We start from the raw sequence: 18,907 nt of genomic DNA, 5'->3' as shown, positions 1-18,907 counted from the left end.
CCGCGTCCTCCACTATGGACGACAGTTTACAGTCCGTACGGACTGTAGTGCATTACTTTGGCTGCAGAACAACAAATGCAAATCGGCACGCCTGTCTCGGTGGGCACTCACCTTACAGGAGTACGACTACACTATGGAGAAGATCAGGGGAAGTGACAACTGCTGTGCGGACGCTTTGTCACGCCACCCTACAGGTCACCTAGTCTCACCTTTGGTTGACAACGGTGAAGACAACCGTAGTGAGTGGGACTCTGAAATGGAAAGCTCCAACGAAGCCATCCTAAGAGTGAACTCCCTTGATGTCAGTGCCGAATGGGCTCTGGATCAAGAAAATAGCCCTTGGATCGCGGAATATCGCCAGCCACATTCTGAACAATGTCAGAAGCTCGGGACCCTCTGGTATCAGTCGATAGAAAACGATGGTGGTAGTCATATGCGTCTGATGGTCCCAGAAGTACGCATACGCGAAGTCCTTCGCGAATGCCATGATGCTGAAAGAGCGGGACACGGCAGTATCAAACGCACGTACCACCGGGTATCCGAAGGGTTCACCTGGCCTGGATTACGAGGCATGGTGAGAGATTATGTAACACCCTGTGTAATATGCCAGACAACAAAAGCAACAAACACCAAGCCTGCTGGCGTAATGGCTATCCAAGAACCTAATGGGCCGAACTATCGACTATGTGTGGACCTCATGGGACCATACCCGTTGACAGCGGGAAGAAGAAGATGGATTCTACGATTCAGGACACTTTCACGAAGTTTTTGTGGGCTACCGCATTGTCGGAAGCTACCGTGGAAAAGCTTGTGGAACGACTAAGTTGTCTTTTCTACGACATAGGGGCTCCAAGGATCATTATCACAGACAACGGCCCACAGTTTCGGGCAAAGAAATTTGGAGAGCTCCTAGAGCTACGGGGAATAGAGCTTCGGCATTCCCCTGCATACAGCCCACACTGCAATCCCGTGGAGCAAACAAACCGCAACGTGAAGTCATATTTGATGGCGTACCTAGAAGAAAAGCACAAAGACACGAAGTTGCCGGCACTCTGTTACGCTGTCAACACTTCGCTGAACGAGTCAGTCGGGTATACAGCCATGGAACTTCAGTACGGACGGCGCGTCGGACGCCCTTGGCCTCACAGTTACAAAGTGAAGATACTTCAGAGGTGCCAGCTGTTGAGGAACGACTTCAGCACTTCCGACTCCTTTGGAAAAGGGCGAGTGAAAGTCAGAATCAAGCAAGTACTCGCTAAAAGAAGAACTATGACAAGTCACGACAGGAAGTAACCTACGAACCTGGGGAATTAGTCTGGATACAGACGATGACTCTGTCAGATGCTAGAGAGCGCATTGTTGGAAAGTTTGCACCAAGGCGGAGAGGACCTGCCCAGGTCATTGAACAACGTGGACACAACCTCTATGAAGTGGCTGAACGTGATGGCAAGCAGTCAGTTCAACATATCAGCCGGCTGAAACGCGCAACGCTTCGGACGGCAGAGGTTGAAGAGGAAGCTGGACATCCCTTGTAGTCATTCACAATTGTCGCGCTGACAAATGTGCCCAGGTGTGACTGCTGTGCAACTTTTGAGTGTGTGGTTCTATTTGTAGGCGGATTACGGAACGCTTTCGGAACCGTGTCCCGCTTTGGGGTGGGCGAATGTAGCGAAAGTTGCAGTTTATTCGAGCGGTCGCCGCTTAGGGTTGGGCGCCTGTAAGGGCGCTTTTCCTGTACAGAACGATGGGGCGCCAGCGAGGCGGCGGAGAGAAAGACCCGAGGAAGAGACTGGGGAAAGAGTGAGAGACAATGCAAGATTGCGGCATGACATGTAACGCGTGTGTGACAGTGTTCGCGGCTTTCCTGTCTTTAAACAGTTTACAGGCGTTTATCCTATAATAATGTGTCCCGGAGGTCAATAAATTCATCCGGTGAGCGTTACAAAACCTGGGAAGCGGCGTCATAGTACATGTCTCTAAATCGTACGGTTGACAGGGTCTTGTTGGCCGTAAGAGTTTGCTACTGTGAAGCAAGATATTCGGAGGAAGTATTGAAATAACGACACCATATCAGCCTATCCTATTCGCGTATAGTCCAATTACGCTGCTTCTTGTTTATGTTAAGCGCGAATGCCAAAATTAATACATCTTCGTTTCAGCCTCCAGTAGCCAATTTGCAGGGCGACCTTCCCTGGAAGCAGCTGGAGATAAGGAGCCTTTCGCTGAGGTTAACATTGACACCCCAGAAACAACAATGGCATCCAGAGCGACTCATCACATTATAGATGAGGACAGCAGTATTACTGTTACAGGATTCTTTACAAATCTCGCCACTGAAACGAGGCCATCAATGGCTATTGGAGATCCCCAAAAATTCACAGAATATGAGACTGAAACAAGACCATCCATTATCATTGAGAACTCTACGAAATTCACAGAATACGCGCCTGAAACTACGCCCAGCGAGAACTCTTCTAGCACAACGCGTCTAACTACAAGGAGGAAGGGCAGGAGGAAACATCTGAAGAAAAGGAGTTCAGGGCCAGCGAAACCGCTCAATACATACACAGGGGCATCGCAGAGTACGAACAGTGCTACAGGACTGAGTGTACCGTGCACCACGGCGCAAGAGCTCCGCGGGGTTGATAACGACACAACCATCACAGCTTCGAGTCTGAACAGCTCCTCCTCCAGTCTTTCTGTTGGGGTGTATTCTAGTTCATCGGTCAGGACATCTTCGGAAGTAACTGCTTTGACGACACTGACAGAAGTAACTCACCCTCCAGAAGCTACAACTGGTAGGTTTCGGGTTCATCTATTTCTCAGGGCCGTACTAAAGGGACGATCGCATTCATTCCAGTCGATTTCCATACTCATTTCGAAAGTCATTTTATTCGTTCTGGGACACTGATCACGTATCGAAAATCCTATGTGACATAGTGACGTAGTTTTACGGTTATTCGACGGAATACACGACAAGAGCGAAAGTGTTCCGGAATTCTCTCTCCGAAAAAAAAAAAAAAACACGAGGAAACTCCACTCCCTAAGAACCATGAAGGCGCGATCTTGAGAGAAGGAATGCCGCGACCGTGCAGACATCTCACTGAGTTTGGGCGCAGATACAGTCCAACGTTTTTCCAAAGTCACACACGCCGAGCAAAGCGATCCGGGAAATATGCGTTTATGGTCAGACGCGCGTCAGCAGCGGCCTGCGACCGTTGCGCATGCGCAAAGTCGCTCTGACTGCAGCGTGACTGCACCACAGTTATGTCGGACTATATCTGCGCCTTTACGGGGCGTCTGGACGGCGCCTTTCCTCCTCTGATCTCCGCCCTCTCACTCTCCGCTTAGGGAGTGACGTCAGTTCGCCGGGGCTTCTACGGCCGCGGATGAAGCGCTGATCTTTAAAATTCGTTTATTTAATATCTGAGCACCTTTCGGACGAAAACATTTGCCGGATAGATTGTCGGACGATGCCGACGACGGACGATTGTTGGACGATAGTGGTATCGGTTTCATATGCGAGTTTCCGGATGCGACCGTCCCTTTAACATATGTCTTACAAAATGCCTCTTTCAGCTGTAGGCCCTGTACCATCATCGACTACCCTCGTGTGCACGATTGGTAGATATTCAACAGTCCGAACAGTATTTCCGAAGGACGGTGTTTGTTCTTTTACCTTCTATGATTCAGTCACAATGGATGGAAGACATAACTTCATTTCTTCACGAAACGTAGCACCTCCTGATCCGTTCAGGCGCTTCCTGGATGTGGCGAACGCGTCAACACTGACTTCTTATGGAGTGTCCATTACGTACAGGTGAGTCAGTGGGATTGGTTTTTTGTAGTAGTTTCCAGAAGGGGCTCACCCGACTTCAGTGAGGTTAGGTCACTTTGGGTTTCACATATTGGGGGTCAGGGGGGCACCGCCCCCCCCCGCACCCCACCCCAGGCATGCACTAGGCGGTGCGGGCATGAGACTGTGCCGCCAGTTAGGTCAGAAGGTCATCAGTAAAGAGGTGTCCCCTTCTGGAAGCTACTGCGAAAAACCTCTTCCTGAGTCAGTTGGTGTTCTCATAGCTTGCAGACGACAGCGCAATGAAGCGTAAAACACCGTGTCTGTCACCGTGTCGCCATCAATCCAAAACAAGCGCATTAAACATCGTTTCAGAGACGTCGAACCATGCTACGAGAAGCTGAACTCAACCGTGGGTGAAGCTTCATTTAAGCGTCTTTGGAACTTGAGGATCAGGCACCATGGCATTCTGGACTTGCCTCTGAGTGACGAAGACTCCCCAGTCTCGCATGCGGAAAGTATTCGGTTCATAGTTCTCTTGCTGATGGTAAGTCTGGTAAAGTATCCTTGTCGGACATCTGTAATTGAACATACTTTCTTTATAGCAAATAGTGTCACCCAGCCGGTTTCGCGTAGAGTTCTCCGTGTGAACATATCCTTTTACAGAGATGTTGGATTGCCCTTGTAACTGGAATTCTTCGTGTTCCTCTAATCGATAACACGTGCGACTTGAATAATGCGCGAATGGCCAGGAATGCAGAGTTGCATGCAACAACCTGTCAGCTGAACGTGCAATGAATTCGTATTATAAACCGAGCACTCCCTAAAAAAGAAAAAAAGAGACTGTACTCTTTGGCGTGCTCCAAACGAGTATGCAATGTGATAGCATCAGAGCAGACGAAGGACGACGACTCCATTTTCGATGCGAAAGAAGCACGCTTTTGGGAGTTTTAGCAGATCCGCAACACTCTACTAAACATAAAGGAAGCTATCAAATCAAAGATCAGCAAGGCGATGTCAGCCACATCAATCGAATCAGGCGTATCATATTTTGGGAAGCGTTATCGTAAAGCGTCCGATCTGCTAAAAGCTCCTACCTATTCCTAAGGCCATGGAAGAACAACGTTGACGCGTGTGTGTCACTGTGCACGATAACTCGGACGATTCCTCTTCGTCTGGGTGGTCCTCAATTCTTGCGATGCACGAATGCTCCGCGGCACGTAGTCTACGCTGTAACCGTGGTGTCGGACAACATTGACGGCAGCATTACACGAAACGCGCATTGCAGACACTAGGAAGTTTCAACAGATCGCAAGTGTTCTACGAAAACAATACAAGAAATGTCAACAATACAGGAAGACCGATACGACAAAGGAAGCTGTCAAAGCAAAGACCCACAACCTCTGGTGCGTTCCTGAACCTACTGAAGTTAACTCCGGAGTAGCATTGTACTCCAAGCGCCGTTTCAAAACCGGTTCGAGTTACCCAATGACATCACAAAAAAGCGTTTCAAAACCAGGTCGGGTAAACCAGGAAGCTAACTCTGACAACTCACCTTACCAAGGTCGGCAGGGATGAGTAAGACCAGTAGTGACATCACGCAGGTTACGTGTCCTCTTTTTCCGGGAACTTGGGAATGAAACTGGGCAAACGTACTGTGGGAATGCCTTTGAGCTGGGTGTAACAAATAGTACGAAAGTGAGTAGGTTTAGGAACGCACTTAACTGCAACATTCGTTCTCAAACCTACTCGACCGGCTGTCTACTCCAGGATGACGCGGTACAACCCTGTCACGTGATCTACCATACTCGGCAGTAGGTTTAGGAACGCACCTATATGTGAGTCACTTGAAAGGAATCGGGTGTTTGGCTTATCATGTTTTAGGAGCCACTATCGTAAAGATCTTCCGATCTGGTAAATTCTTGCCCGTGGAAACGTTTCTTTCTCAGCCGAGGCGCGATAAAGAAATAAAGGAGAGGGATATTGCACATCGCGAGAAGGAGAGGGCCCCTCTGCACTGACGCGACGGCTTCATCGTAGCCCAAAAGTGCGTCAAAGATGCTATCGCATTTAAAACAAAAACACGTGAAATATTCGACCACAGCTTGCTGCCGTTGTTCAACGGTGCATGATGCCACCTGAAAGATAGCAGGTGACAAGAAGTCAGTGAGTCCTTCAGGTCGTTCTGACATTTCAGATCATTATGCGTTATGATGCGATGACGGTTTCATGCTGCATTTTTTATGTAGTTTACAGATGACGCGCAAAAGTACCATGTGCACAAAGGCACTGAAGCACTGCTATAGTGCTGGTGGTAGTGTACTCGAAGGCGTTATGATTTATCAAGCCCATTTATGCTTTAGTCGTACCCGTCTCATAGGTGTTGTGTCAGCCCACGTTGAAAAAGAACGTGGAAGCAGTGGTATCGCAAATCAGTCATCTGTCTTATGATCATTCGCAGACATTGAAAGAACTACAACATCGTAACGGCGGAGGAACTTCCAGTTACATCTTCGTTGCGGTCAGTTCACCATATCGAGGTGACGCAGGACCAGACTCGGACTACACCTGGAGGCTTAACCGGTTGTTGACGTACGTTAGAACAATTACGAAAGTACTACGTGTACGAGTTGTATTACGATGTGATGGGAAACTGTTAGGCTAAAAGGTATCATGTTTACTCCGGATCATCTGCTTGAATAATTGAGCAGGTTTTTTTTAAATCTCCACAAGCTATCTTCCTTCTAAGGGAACGGGGAATCGGGTATTTCGAAACATAACTCTGCGTAATGCTGCATGGACGTGTGAGTCATGCTTTAAGCTTGTGCATAATGTGTTGTTCTTTCTCCCAGTCGAGCTCAAGTTGACGTGCTCATTGTCAGGACTCATTACACTGAGAGAGACGGTGGTCCGAACTGCAGAATGACCGGGTCCAATGCATGGGAGCGGAGTTACGACTCAAAGAAACCTTCCATTGTAAGTAATTCAGAGGTAAATTGTGACGGAGAACCTTTAGATGTTTTCATGTTGCTTTTCATAAACCCTGTAGATCTGAGTGCTCTACACAAAGCGTTCGCCTTGACACAACACATCGTGTAAATTATGGATTGCTCTTTTCTTCACCGTGCTTAAAAATATCTTGCTGATCCGTCGTGATATAGATGGTATGGTACTTCGCAAACCGATCTCCGTGGATGATAATATTGATAAGCGTAGGAGAAACAGAAACTTTATTTTTGAGCACATTTCTCTCTCTTCAAGGCTATTTGGGCTTTGAGCACAAGCTCCGTCATCCGCTTCATCGCCTACATGTAATAATATCCCTTGTAGAGGTATTAATCATTCTGAACAATGAGGTGAACGGTTGTATGGCGTGCACAATGTCCTCTCTGGAAGACGACCGAGTTTGGGGTGATGTTGGGTTAGGGCCCTTAAAGACATAGTTTACCGACGTTGACTATCGAAGGACTTCACATGGACCAGAGTAGAGGAGCATAAGCTTTTCTGAAAGGCCAACCTTACGATCCGGTGTCCAGAACCAGATAAGGTCGCCTGGGCGGTACTCTTGTGGGTAGCGTCGTGATGAATCCTTTGGTCCTGTTGGGCCAACAATGTATACGTGCGCGCGAGTTGGCTACTATCTTCAGCACAGGTCATCAGTTCGGTGACGTAGTCATGACCGTAGCCGTCGTTCATGGTACGGAAACAGTGTATCCAAGGTTTTGTCACTTGACTTAGCAAACAGCAGACAAAAGCGACTGAACGACGTGGCGTCGTGACGTATTGTAAGCGTGCATGATGGCCGATAGAACAGTGTCCCATTTGGTATAGGAGTCAACATAGCATGTCGGAGAAAGCACGGTTTAGGCGCGCTCTGGGACTGCTGGTGGCCTGCGGTTGTGGTTACCCAAAGGTCACATCGTGTGGTCACATCGTCAGCAAAATGCCGGGGCAACGTACCTTGCTTCCGACCTCAACGTTGTTGGGCCGTGCTTGCACAAAAAACAAACAAAAAAAACACATTGCTGGGCCAAGCTTGGGGATTGACATTGACCTAACCCGGACTGACTTAATACAAACGACCATGGGCCAATGTAGTAGACCGACCTATAGGACATTGGGTCAACACAGGGCCAGTATAGAACCAAGTCGGGGTAGTAGTCGAACATTAGTCGGTCAGACAACACCCCACGGACTAACAGCAACGATAGGACAACGATGGGACAGTTGTAATAACGAGCACGACCAATGGTTATGTAGTACTATAGCCCCATAGCAGTACAGTATCATGCAGCTTCAGATGCCTTATTTTATGCCCTCAATGTTGTTTTATTATTATATGTGGTGAGCGTGTGTGTTGGAAGAGTACACGGCCATAGAGGCACAAACCGATGCACGTGAACTTTACTGAATTGTATAAAATACACTCTTTCGCTGTCACCGTTGCTATTAAAGGGACTGAAAAGTGAAAAATAACCCCCATATTTTTGCCCACTATCGTCAACATCATTGTTTGATAACACACAGAAAGCATTACCTCTCAATTCGGCATATTTTTTTACGTATAAATATTTTGAAGATTGCCGGAACATGAACGGTGCTGCCAACGAATGGCGAAAAAGAGCAACTTGGGTTTCGGGTCCAGGACTCCCAGAGATTGGTCAACCCTTACCACGTGAGAGTTAATTTTGTAGAGAACAAAGTTGACGCACACTATCTCACAGCTAAACGCCATTTTAAAAATGACACTCACTTTCATAGTTTCTACATTAATAAAGCGTTAATAAAGCATTCAGCTACTCCGCCGCTCCCGCCGCTACCAGCTACGAGCTACGATCCGCAACGCCATCTGCTAGGCGTTTATTGTGGTTTATTGTCTACGTCTTGGGTGGTCATGCTGGTCGCGCGAAGCAGAAAATGGAAGTGAATTATATGTCTGTGGCTGCTGTGTCATGTATTCGAGAGACCGACTGGCGTAGTTTTGGTGTTCGGGGATGCAAAAATCATCTTCGTTTATCTCCGACGACGGGCGTTTCCTACCACAAGATTCCACAGGAGAGTTCACGAAAACGAATGTGGTTCTAAGCACTCTGCTATTAGATACAGCAGTCGTGTCGTGTGTGCTGAGCTTATTTTGCTGCCGATGACTACGAAGATGATCGTAGAAGGCGAATTGCGAAGACGTACGAAGCAAGCTGCCATTCAGTAACCAGTGATTTTGCTTCATCGAGGTGACGAGTTCAACACAACCTCTTAGGTATGTGCAGGTGTCATGCATGTATAAATTATAATATAGCATTTCCATTTAACTTATGTTGTCCTACTTGTCCCGTACTGAGCATTGTCAACATCAACAAATTTGGTTTTTAGGGGCCTTTCAGTGTTGAAGTGGCGCCAGACTGCTTCGTGTGTGTGATCCAGGCACCCAAGTTGACATGACAGAAATATCTGAAATCAGGTATGCAAAGTCCACAGATAGAATCACTAGATCTGTTACGTGTTGCAGACTTCGTGACGTTTTTGGCGTCTTTGGGCAGGTGCAGAACATTAGTATGACACCAACAGCAGGAGAAGAAACCGATGAGAAATACTAGCGTCTTTAAAGGGTAGAGGACTACTTCCTGTTGAGGTACAGTTATGACTAGGGAACGTTAATTAATTTTCTACAGATGCATCCTCTGCACTTGAATGCCAACTGAAGGAGCGAAAGTTCATTGTATTTGAAGCCCCTGTACTGGAATTGTTCAAAGCGTGTCACAGCTGCAGTGAGCCACACAAGACTACATCATATTGGTCCTAAATTTGCAGAGTTCACCTATCTCGAACACAACGGTCATTTCTCTTTATTCCTCTCTCAATCCTACCTTCTCCTAGATTAAGGTGGTCCTGCGTTGCATGGGCACTGCTTATGCTTTTTCTACATATGCTTTCAGTCTCTTGTTCTGTTGAATAAATCTTGAATTGAGAGTTTGCAGCCATCACGCTGTCTACTGTGTTTGCCTCTCATCTATATTGATGTGCTATAACGGTATAGCACATCAACATGCCGACAACTTACCAACAACTACCAAACAACCTTGCCTAGTCCTACTTTTCGACGGAAACTACATGATGTGGTAGCATCTACATATATAAGATTTTAGTCGACAGAGATTTTCTGTTTTTGTACAGCCTTCATTGTACTTTTTTTTGTCTTGCTTAGCACACGTGAAGAAAAATTCTCATCTTCATGAAGATGACAGGTCATTGTTGGATCTATCTGCAGCATTATTGTTCCTGTAATTTTCTCATGAATAACAGAATACAAAGGTGCACACATGGTGAAATATATCTTGCTTGCTAAATTCAAAAGGGAAAGACAAAACTGTTTATACTTCTCTTGTTTATTTTGTTGCAGGCTTTACAACTCTATCAAGTACGTCAAAACATCAGAGGGCAAGAAGTCCTACTCTGTTTCCTAAATCTCTGGACAATAAAAAAGAAAGATATAGTTTGAGGTGTGACAAAATGTCGCTTCTGTTCTTATATTATATTTCAATTAAATCTTACGACGCATTTGTCGTGTACACTGAAGCCAGTTTCAGTTTGCGGGGCTGTCAAAAGTACTTTACAAAAGTACATCTCAATTACAGTAACAGAGAACTTATCCACTAAATTATTTCACCATTTTTGACTATTATGCACACCAATGCTGCATGGTTGAGTTTGTACCCAGATCCGGTTGATAATACTTGAAGTCAGCCATCAGGTCCTTCTTTACAAATTTTGGTTGGTGACGTGATAATGAATCAGTTACAAGTACTCCTTTTAGTAAAACAGAGTTAATCAAGCGTTAAATTCCAATCTTGGTTCAAATATTAATTGGCATTTGGAAACATGGTCAATAAGAAGTATATTGAAAGGCTATGAACACAGTTTAGCTGAGTGACACTGATGAAAATTATCTTATTTACTGCTCATATATACAAGACATTAGTAGTATAACCTACAAATACAGATTACTTAACCCACAGGATCACTTAGCCCCCAGGTTACTTAACCCTCCAGGAACAAACTAATAATTATGCTGTGACAGCAAAGAAAAAGCAACGAGAAAAACTTACAGCAAGCAAGAAATGAAAATTTGCTGACATCAACATATCTATAAGTCTGCGACTGATGGGAAAGCATCCCAAATAGCATGCACGACGCCGACCGAGATCCAGTAGAGTACTTTCTATTGTATCTTCTCGGAGCACCCCATATCCTTCTTGTGAATGGCCGACAGGTGATATAACGGAATTTCCTGCAGAAATAAGGATTTTCCGTCCAGTTTGCCTTTCAAGTAGCGCGTAAAGACCACACGGCGCTGCCGGGTATGTAGTAGTGCTCTTCAGTTTCTCGGATGTATGTGAAGGACACTTGCAGCACTTCGGTGCCCAGGCACAGTATTTCGAAATATTCGTTAGTTGTGATGCAATTGTCTGTCCGCTTTCCACACGCATTCTCTACCTTTTGGCAGCAAAAACCGTGGTATCCGTCGGTTTGCAGTTCACACATGAACACCTGCACGACGAAAAAAACAGCGCTTGTTTCGGCTTACTCAAGTGCTTCTCGATGATACATGGAAATTTCACAAAGTAGTCGATGTTCACGGCACGATGAGCTACTGGTGAAGACGAATGTGACTCCGGTTAATCTCTGGACGAGGAATCTTCTACTGCGAAGCACACACCAGTGGCACATACTTTCCAGTACGCTAACGCACGAACAGAAGTTCTGTGAGCGACAGTTCTCGAATGCGGAATTCCAGCGCATTCATGTTCAAGGGGCTCGACATTCTCGGCGTAAAAAGTGGTCACAAATGCCCACTGCCATTTTCGTTTTCGTGGATTAGCGACCGGAAGCACGCGTATTACATGCGTCCTCGACAGATGGCACGGGGTCATGCAATTGTTGACAGACTGCTCGGTTTCCTACTAGGTCCCTGGACATGCAATTATGGAAAATTCGATTACAGAAAAACTACAGCGATTTCAGCGGAGTTCTTTGATATTTTAACTTTTGAAGGTTCAAGCTTTTCGCTGAACATAAAGTTTCGATAGATTTATATTCACTTTTCAGTCCCTTTGACTGGGAGTGGATTCACACGGTAAGGTTAGTTAGTCTACACTTTTGCAGCAACATGCTACACGTGCCGCGGGGTAGGACTCCAAGTAATTTCATCCACCTGAGGTTCTTTAACTTACACCCGAAAACACAGACACAGGGTGCTGGAAGCCACGCATTCTTACCCTCCTCGGCTGGTGTTGAACACGCCATGTTGAGCTCATCAAGCCAGCACGCTACTGACTGAGCTAGCGAGGGCAATCGGAAGTTAATCTTCATCTCGTCTCAAAACAATTTTGCAAGCGGAAGAGATAGACTCGGATACGTTGAGTTTGTAGAGTTACAAAGTATTTTCTTTCTTTCTGTTTCCATCAGCGGCTGCGTTGTTTTCGAGCTTGATTTCAGTGCAGGGCCGACATTGGCCCGCCTTGCCGAGTTATCAATAGCACGCCCGCAACACGTCACACAACGTTCTTCGTCCAACCCCGCTTGCCGGCCTTCCCCGTCAGCGACATTAGACCGACGTCGGTCCAGGGTGAAATGTCGACTAAGTCGTTTGGCGACAAATCAACGACCGCTGACCTATGGTTGGCAGGCGGCAATTTCTGCTTGGGCAGACACTTTGTTTGGCAAGCTTTCAGGAGCTCGAAAGCAACAGTGATCAAGAACGCAGCACCAGTGTCGATTAATTTCCCTGGAAGTCCCGTGACGCAGTAGCGCATGGTCCAAAATATGTGTTTCTATGTCGAACGCCGTAGTAGTGGAGAGTGCCTTAGCCTCCGCGTATGGAGTATGGTGGTCACACAAGCACACGCACAATATGTGAGCAGCACAGCGTCAATATGACAATGGTTGAATAAGGCAGAATGGCCTTGCTTGACACGCATCGTTGTCGTTACGATATGGCGTATGCATACGCTACCAAGTGAGAAGTTATATATTCTTGTGTGACGAGTATTCATTATTTCTGGACAAACTCGGGACGAACGAGTTCTAAAGACACTATCATTATCTCCCCTTAGATAAGTTCTCATCCTTATCTCTCTGTATGAGCCTGTTGACTATGCAGCCTTTGATGGTTCCCATAATATATGTTTACAGTTGGCCGGTGTTGAGTTGCTGCAGCAAATTCAGCTGCCTCATCGTGTGCGCTTCTTCTTCACGTTCACGCTCGCCGGGAGGATCTATGAGGCCCCGACAAAACTGGGACCCATTCGGTCGATACAGAATAACCCCTGCGGGGCCAACGCAGGATTCCATCTGGAAAGCGTTCGTCGTGTAAGTCACCTGAATGGAAAGTACGATTCTTCAATTTCTGGCACAGCAGAAATAAGCGAGGCAATGAACATTTGCGTCGGCATTCCCACGTGCTACATAGATACAAGAATGATGGGTACCTTAACAATTACATCGCCTGTAATTATGGTTCGGGCTGGATAGGAATTACGAGCTAGATGATACTCGAACAGAGCATAATGCTTGACCAAAAAGATAAAAATGATTCTAATATTCCGTACGCAAAATTCATGGGCTGCTCATAGGAAGACTAGCGGATAACCTACTTTGTTGCGCGGGTATAACTTCTTTTTGCTCACGTTCGACCTACACTGCGAACTCCTCCACTTGATCTGGAGGTGTCTCAGATCATTTTATGCGCTATTGAGAGTATTTCGACATGGTCAGCGATATCTGAAATGCTTAGTTTTGTACAGGGATGTCTGTCGGATGTTACGTACACTTGGAAGGACATTGAAGGTGTGCAAATGTGGACAGTCCATAACGAAGGTTCCTGGGTCTTCGTCTACGACAGGAATATCACCATTCGTTCGAAGGTAACAGAAGACGCCTGTAATATTATCTAGATGGTTGTGGCGTCGATCTTGAATTACCTCACGTAGTCCTCATGAATGCAACAGAAGAATAGCTAGGCGAAACGTAGCTCGTATTGACATTTTTGTGGGAATTATAGTGGACTATAATAGTGGCTTAGTTTCTATGTCTCAGTTAGTTTTGCCGAAGCTCATTCATTGTTCTACGTGCAAGACGTGCAACTTATAAAGGCAGGCTGGGTGTTCGTGCCACCAGCCACGAGAGGCTCCGCTGAAGGGGAACATATGACACTGGGTCATCACGCACGGTTGGGTATTCGTTCTCACCTTACTGTGTTCATACTCAGCATGTGCGATATCTATATCTCGCATAAGCGTACTACTATTGTTGGTATGACCCCCTTTGCTACACTTCAGATTGCATATGTGAGCACTGCAATTTCATCGAACATTAATGGTGTCCGTCTTTAATGCCACAGATGTGCCACGTTGCGCAGTCTAACCTGCTGCGCGTACCAGGATGGGCAGCGTTCGACCTGGAGTTTGCAGACGTGGACAACGTGTGCAGAGATCGAACCTTCACCGACGGGTTTGCTTTTCTTCACTGGATGAAGGCCTTCGCTAGGAGAAGCTTTGGTCCCAAGGATCGCTGCTAGCCAACTCGATGATGATAGGGACAAATGCAGTCCGACGATAAGCAATTATAAAGCTTGCATCTTTCATCGTCAATTATAAAGCAAATTGTAAATGACGAACGTGTAGTTGTAACTTCGGAATATTTTGTTGTGACGGTTCCCCTTAAACCGAGAAGTGTTTACTTCGTGAGAGGGCACCAAATCGAACGTGCATGTAACTATATGAACGCAAGTGTGCAATGATTGTTAGGACAAATGTGTGTTCGCAGCATCACGTGCAGTTATGTGGCTCTGTATCCTGCTTCGGTGAGGACGAGTCGCGTACGACAGTTCTGTAAAATGTTTGTAAGTGTTGCCGAAACGGCATGCGCCTTCCGTTTTCAACAGTCAGAGGACAGAAACACGAATGACGGCAGATGACGTTTTCGAGTCATTTGCTCCTCTATGTTTGATTGCCTCACCCATAGAGCGTTGCGACAGAACAATATGGAGAGCTAGAACAGCTAGAGCGGTCCAGCAATCAGAGGACAGAAACACTAAGTGTTGCGCTTCTCCTGGATAGAAGGAAGAATCAGCAGGGCTACAAAAGAAAGCACGGTTTATAGAAGCGGGCTGCTATGAAATGAGCTGGGCAAAGGGAGAAAACGCGTCTGCAGATCGAACGTGGGACCTTCTCCCCACGCCCAACTACCACTTCCTCTGACGAGGTATTCATGGCGATCTGATCACCCAACGTAATAGCGACGGCACTGTTGAGACAACGATAGTTGCATCAGTTGTGTCTGAATGACTATTGCGCTTGTTTTATACTACCCAAAATTGTAATTGCATCTACCGTGGCTGGGCAGTATCTAGCAGTTTTGCACCACTCTCTAAAAAGAAAACCGGATGACACGCTCACAGCCAACCAGCACTCACAATGGTATCCTCCTGCTTTCTGATTGTCCAGAACGGGGGACGTCTTTGTTCCGAAGTGGGGTGGAGTGGAATGACGTTGATACTGAGCCGTCTGCCTCCTGTCTCACATAGAATGGTCGGGGGTGCTTGTTGGATTGGCTAGCGCATGTTCTCGGCCTCTCTGTGTGCAGGGCTGCGGATATGGAAGAAACACGGAACGCTACCGAGCCGAAACCGAAACCGCGGCCACCGGGAACGCGGGGAGTACAGCGCTCATTTCACGTCAGAGGGCCACGTGATTTGGAGAGGTGGGGGTAATTGGAGTAGGTGCCGCTCAGCTGGCCAGATAAACTGTTTTCATGTCCAGCATAAGCCTTCGTCGGCGAGGGTGATGCGCTCCTCAGGCGCGCTTTTTTTCGGTTTCGGCTCATTTGCGTATCAAAATTCGGGGGTGGAACAACAACAACTTTATTGCGAGATGATGAATGGGGAGTTTCATCGCCGGGGGAGATACTCTACCCCATTGCTGGTGGTGATGCAGAAAATGAAATAATGGGCCCCTTTACAACAAGGATCGAAGTCCTATGGTATCCAGAAAGGTGAAGAGAGCGAGGCCAGATCGTTGGTGGGCAGGATATGGCCAGGGACCAAGCAGTTTTGTGAGAGAGAAGGGGTGAGAGTCCAGCTAGTTAAAGGGTCCGGAGAGTACGGTTCGGGAAGGTTGGTAGTGCGGGCACTGGAGAAGAATGTGCTCTAGATCTTCTACAGCATTGCAGTGACTGCGTTGGGGAGAGTCAACTTGTCTCAGGTGGTAGCCACTGCGCTATAAAAGCCACATCGAGGCGTATTCGATGAAGTAATGCGGCATCTTGACCAGAGGTAACTCGAGGCATGCGGAAGGCGACCGCTGGATCAACTCTGCTCAGCATGGCTGGGGGGAATGTCAGCAGTCCATTGGCGGATAACCAGGCGAGTCACGAGGCGTCGAAGTACGGAACGACGATCTCCTCTCAGCAGCGCAATACGCGTCCGTCTTCGAGACGAGAGGGCTGCTTCTGCGGCGCTGTCGGCCTGTTCATTCCCTTCGACACCGCAATGGGCTGGAATCCATTGGAGAACCAGCCTGTACCCTGCTTCGTAGACAAGGCTGTTAGACATTACCACATCCATCACCAACGGGGCGGATGAGCCTCGAATGCCAGAATTTTCCATTGCTTGCAGCGCCGATGTTGAGTCAGTCAACACGACCCATTCCCGTGGTGTAAAATGAACGATGTGCTGCAGAAAGAAAAGTATGGCAGTGAGTTCCGCAGCTGTGGATGAGGTTTTATGGGAAAGGCGACGTCCTTCCACTACGCCTTCGGATGTGATGACGAATGCCGAGGCGGACCTCCTGGGTCGTCTCGACTGGCGACGAGGACTGGATATTTTTAACGCGCGTGCATGTTTCCGGATTTTTTAAACGTGGAATGGCGTTTAACGAGGATAGTGTCTCAGTCTGGTATCTGGCTTTTGCCCGAAATTCCGTAATTAAAGAGTTAATTAATGAATTTCAGGTAACTAGTCATCTGGTAGATAGTTACATAACCCCTTGCAGAGGATATCCCTGGCCGTAGAACTCAACTGCAAAAACAACATCTATATGCTGCTCCCATAGCTTTTTTAATAAAAATGCTGGTCAGTCCTTACGTGACGCACCCTGTGTAGGGACCGTGCGACACCTAAAGGGGGGGGGGGAGGGCTGCTCCGTCGCGACAGCGCCGCGAGTGGCAGTCTTGGAAGTATCCGACGTGATACCACGCCGCCCGTTCTATGCATTCTCAAGTGGAACCGTAGCTTGCGTGGCGACCGCCGTAATTAGAAGACCTAATTTTCGAAATGCAAATAATGTGGAACCTATCTGGGGCGCGAACAAAGAGAATGGAGACAAACTGCACAGAAGCAACAACCGTATTTATAATGTATCTAACAGTGCGGAAGGAGAACAGCCCATGCGCGTCTGTCTGGTCAAAACACCTGTAAGTGATACGTCGAGAGGATGGTTATTTGACGCTTCACAAAATCCTGGCTTGCGGCTTGCTAGCGAAGGCTATAAACGTGTATTTCTCTGATTCTAGCCACTTGTAATATGTTTTTGACTGAGTCTTGTAGTCCTTTCGTCCTCTTTGCACACACATAGCTTCGTCACTGAAATCTACATCGTGCGTCCGTTTTATCCATACAAATAAACACGTGAGGTCAACTTATTGTCTAAACTTGTACTGCAGTTTTTCCAGTATCTTCAGATACAATAACGCAAAAGACATCCTCAAAGAAGAAATTATATGAGTTTTTACCTCGGCTACCGCCGTAGGCTTGCGGCACGACAGCTGTGAAATCGTTGGTGCGTAAATACTAAAACTAAACCTTTTGGACAACGTAAAACTTCCGTTCTCACTGTGAGACTCGTCAACCAGATTACAGGAAGTAAGATCGCCTCTGGGCACTGGCGATGAGACACCTCAATCAGTATCACGATCCAGCGGCGTTTCACCGTCACGAAAGTGGCAACTGTAAATCATTGATCATTTTGCAGGTACTCATTCAGTTTCATTGAAACTAGAACAAAAGAAATAGAATATGTTGTGCACACCTCATGCAATGGCCGAACGCGCGTCACAAACGCTATTCGCTGCCAGTCTAGTGCCCTCGGCGGTATTGGAAACATAGGAATCACGAGAAATGAAACAAGTCCCTAATGAAGAGTGCTTTTAGGTGCTGGCACAGTTAGCGATGCAACAGTCCCAGTGTGGCAAAAAAAGACGCCCGCACTTCACATGTAAACAAAGCTGGCTACCCGGTGGCTATCACGCAAAGTACTTTCTCCGGAGGCCGCATCGCGGCGCCACCAGTTTGTCGCACACTCCCTATATGGGGTGTAATTCCACCAAGTGTTAGAAACCACGAAGCCTCGTCCTTTATGCGGACGAGGCTTTGGCCATGGTGATGCCGATAGGCCTTTGTGATAGAAATACGCGATTTTCGGACGTCTTCAGTTTGTCTGTGCAGAATTTCCAAACGAGAGTTCGTACGGCCTGTCGGCATCTGTGCGAGCTTGGAGCAATCTTGAACGCGGGCGTTGTTCCAGAATGGAATAAGAGAGCAATAGGACCGCTCCTTGGTATAGTCGCCAACTCTGTCCTCGTCGAACCAACTAAAGATACCACCCCCAATCACCGCGTTACAGGTTTATATTGCCCCAGCACTAAGAAAGTTTATCCTCGTCGCCTTCAACTCATGTACACTAGTTTAAAAATATGAAGCTTAGCGTTAAACCCAAAAGCAATCTGTAATAGGCGTGGTTTAAAGGTATGCCGATATCCTAAATAGTCGAAACTGTTGTGATATTCTGAAAGTTCACATCCAACTCTCCCCAAAATGCACCTTAATTCTCCTACTTCGGTACAGTACCATGTAAAAAAACAGATAATTCATTCCGAAACACACATGGGCGCAGCCATGTTTATGACGTAGATGCACGCGAACGGGCATTGTGACGTGTACGCGCCTTCGTACTTGTCAGTGCATTCCAGCTACGGCTTTTCGTGGCTTCACATATCTCTGCTTGAAGATGGCGGATAGCCGGGTTCCACTGGTTCTGCGATGAGCAAACAATACAGCAG

The 18,907-nt window shown here is 47.0% G+C and overlaps 1 protein-coding gene across 1 annotated transcript in view; it reads left to right on the top strand.

Moving 5' to 3' along the window:
- Nucleotides 1-14,464, top strand: part of LOC135385188 (uncharacterized) — a 45,329-nt gene extending 30,865 nt beyond the window's left edge. Inside the window, exons 6-13 of the mRNA XM_064614384.1 lie at nucleotides 2,160-2,798; nucleotides 3,580-3,820; nucleotides 4,172-4,343; nucleotides 6,258-6,388; nucleotides 6,649-6,772; nucleotides 12,986-13,162; nucleotides 13,597-13,716; nucleotides 14,193-14,464. Of these exons, the coding sequence (XP_064470454.1) occupies nucleotides 2,160-2,798; nucleotides 3,580-3,820; nucleotides 4,172-4,343; nucleotides 6,258-6,388; nucleotides 6,649-6,772; nucleotides 12,986-13,162; nucleotides 13,597-13,716; nucleotides 14,193-14,369 (1,781 nt within the window). The 3' untranslated portion in view covers nucleotides 14,370-14,464. The remainder of the gene's footprint in view (nucleotides 1-2,159; nucleotides 2,799-3,579; nucleotides 3,821-4,171; nucleotides 4,344-6,257; nucleotides 6,389-6,648; nucleotides 6,773-12,985; nucleotides 13,163-13,596; nucleotides 13,717-14,192) is intronic.
- The last annotated feature ends 4,443 nt before the right edge of the window (nucleotides 14,465-18,907 follow it).

Source organism: Ornithodoros turicata, chromosome 2 (assembly GCF_037126465.1).
Source record: "Ornithodoros turicata isolate Travis chromosome 2, ASM3712646v1, whole genome shotgun sequence".
In the NCBI taxonomy this organism is placed as follows: domain Eukaryota; kingdom Metazoa; phylum Arthropoda; class Arachnida; order Ixodida; family Argasidae; genus Ornithodoros; species Ornithodoros turicata.
This window is presented reverse-complemented; position numbering and strand designations above follow the sequence as displayed.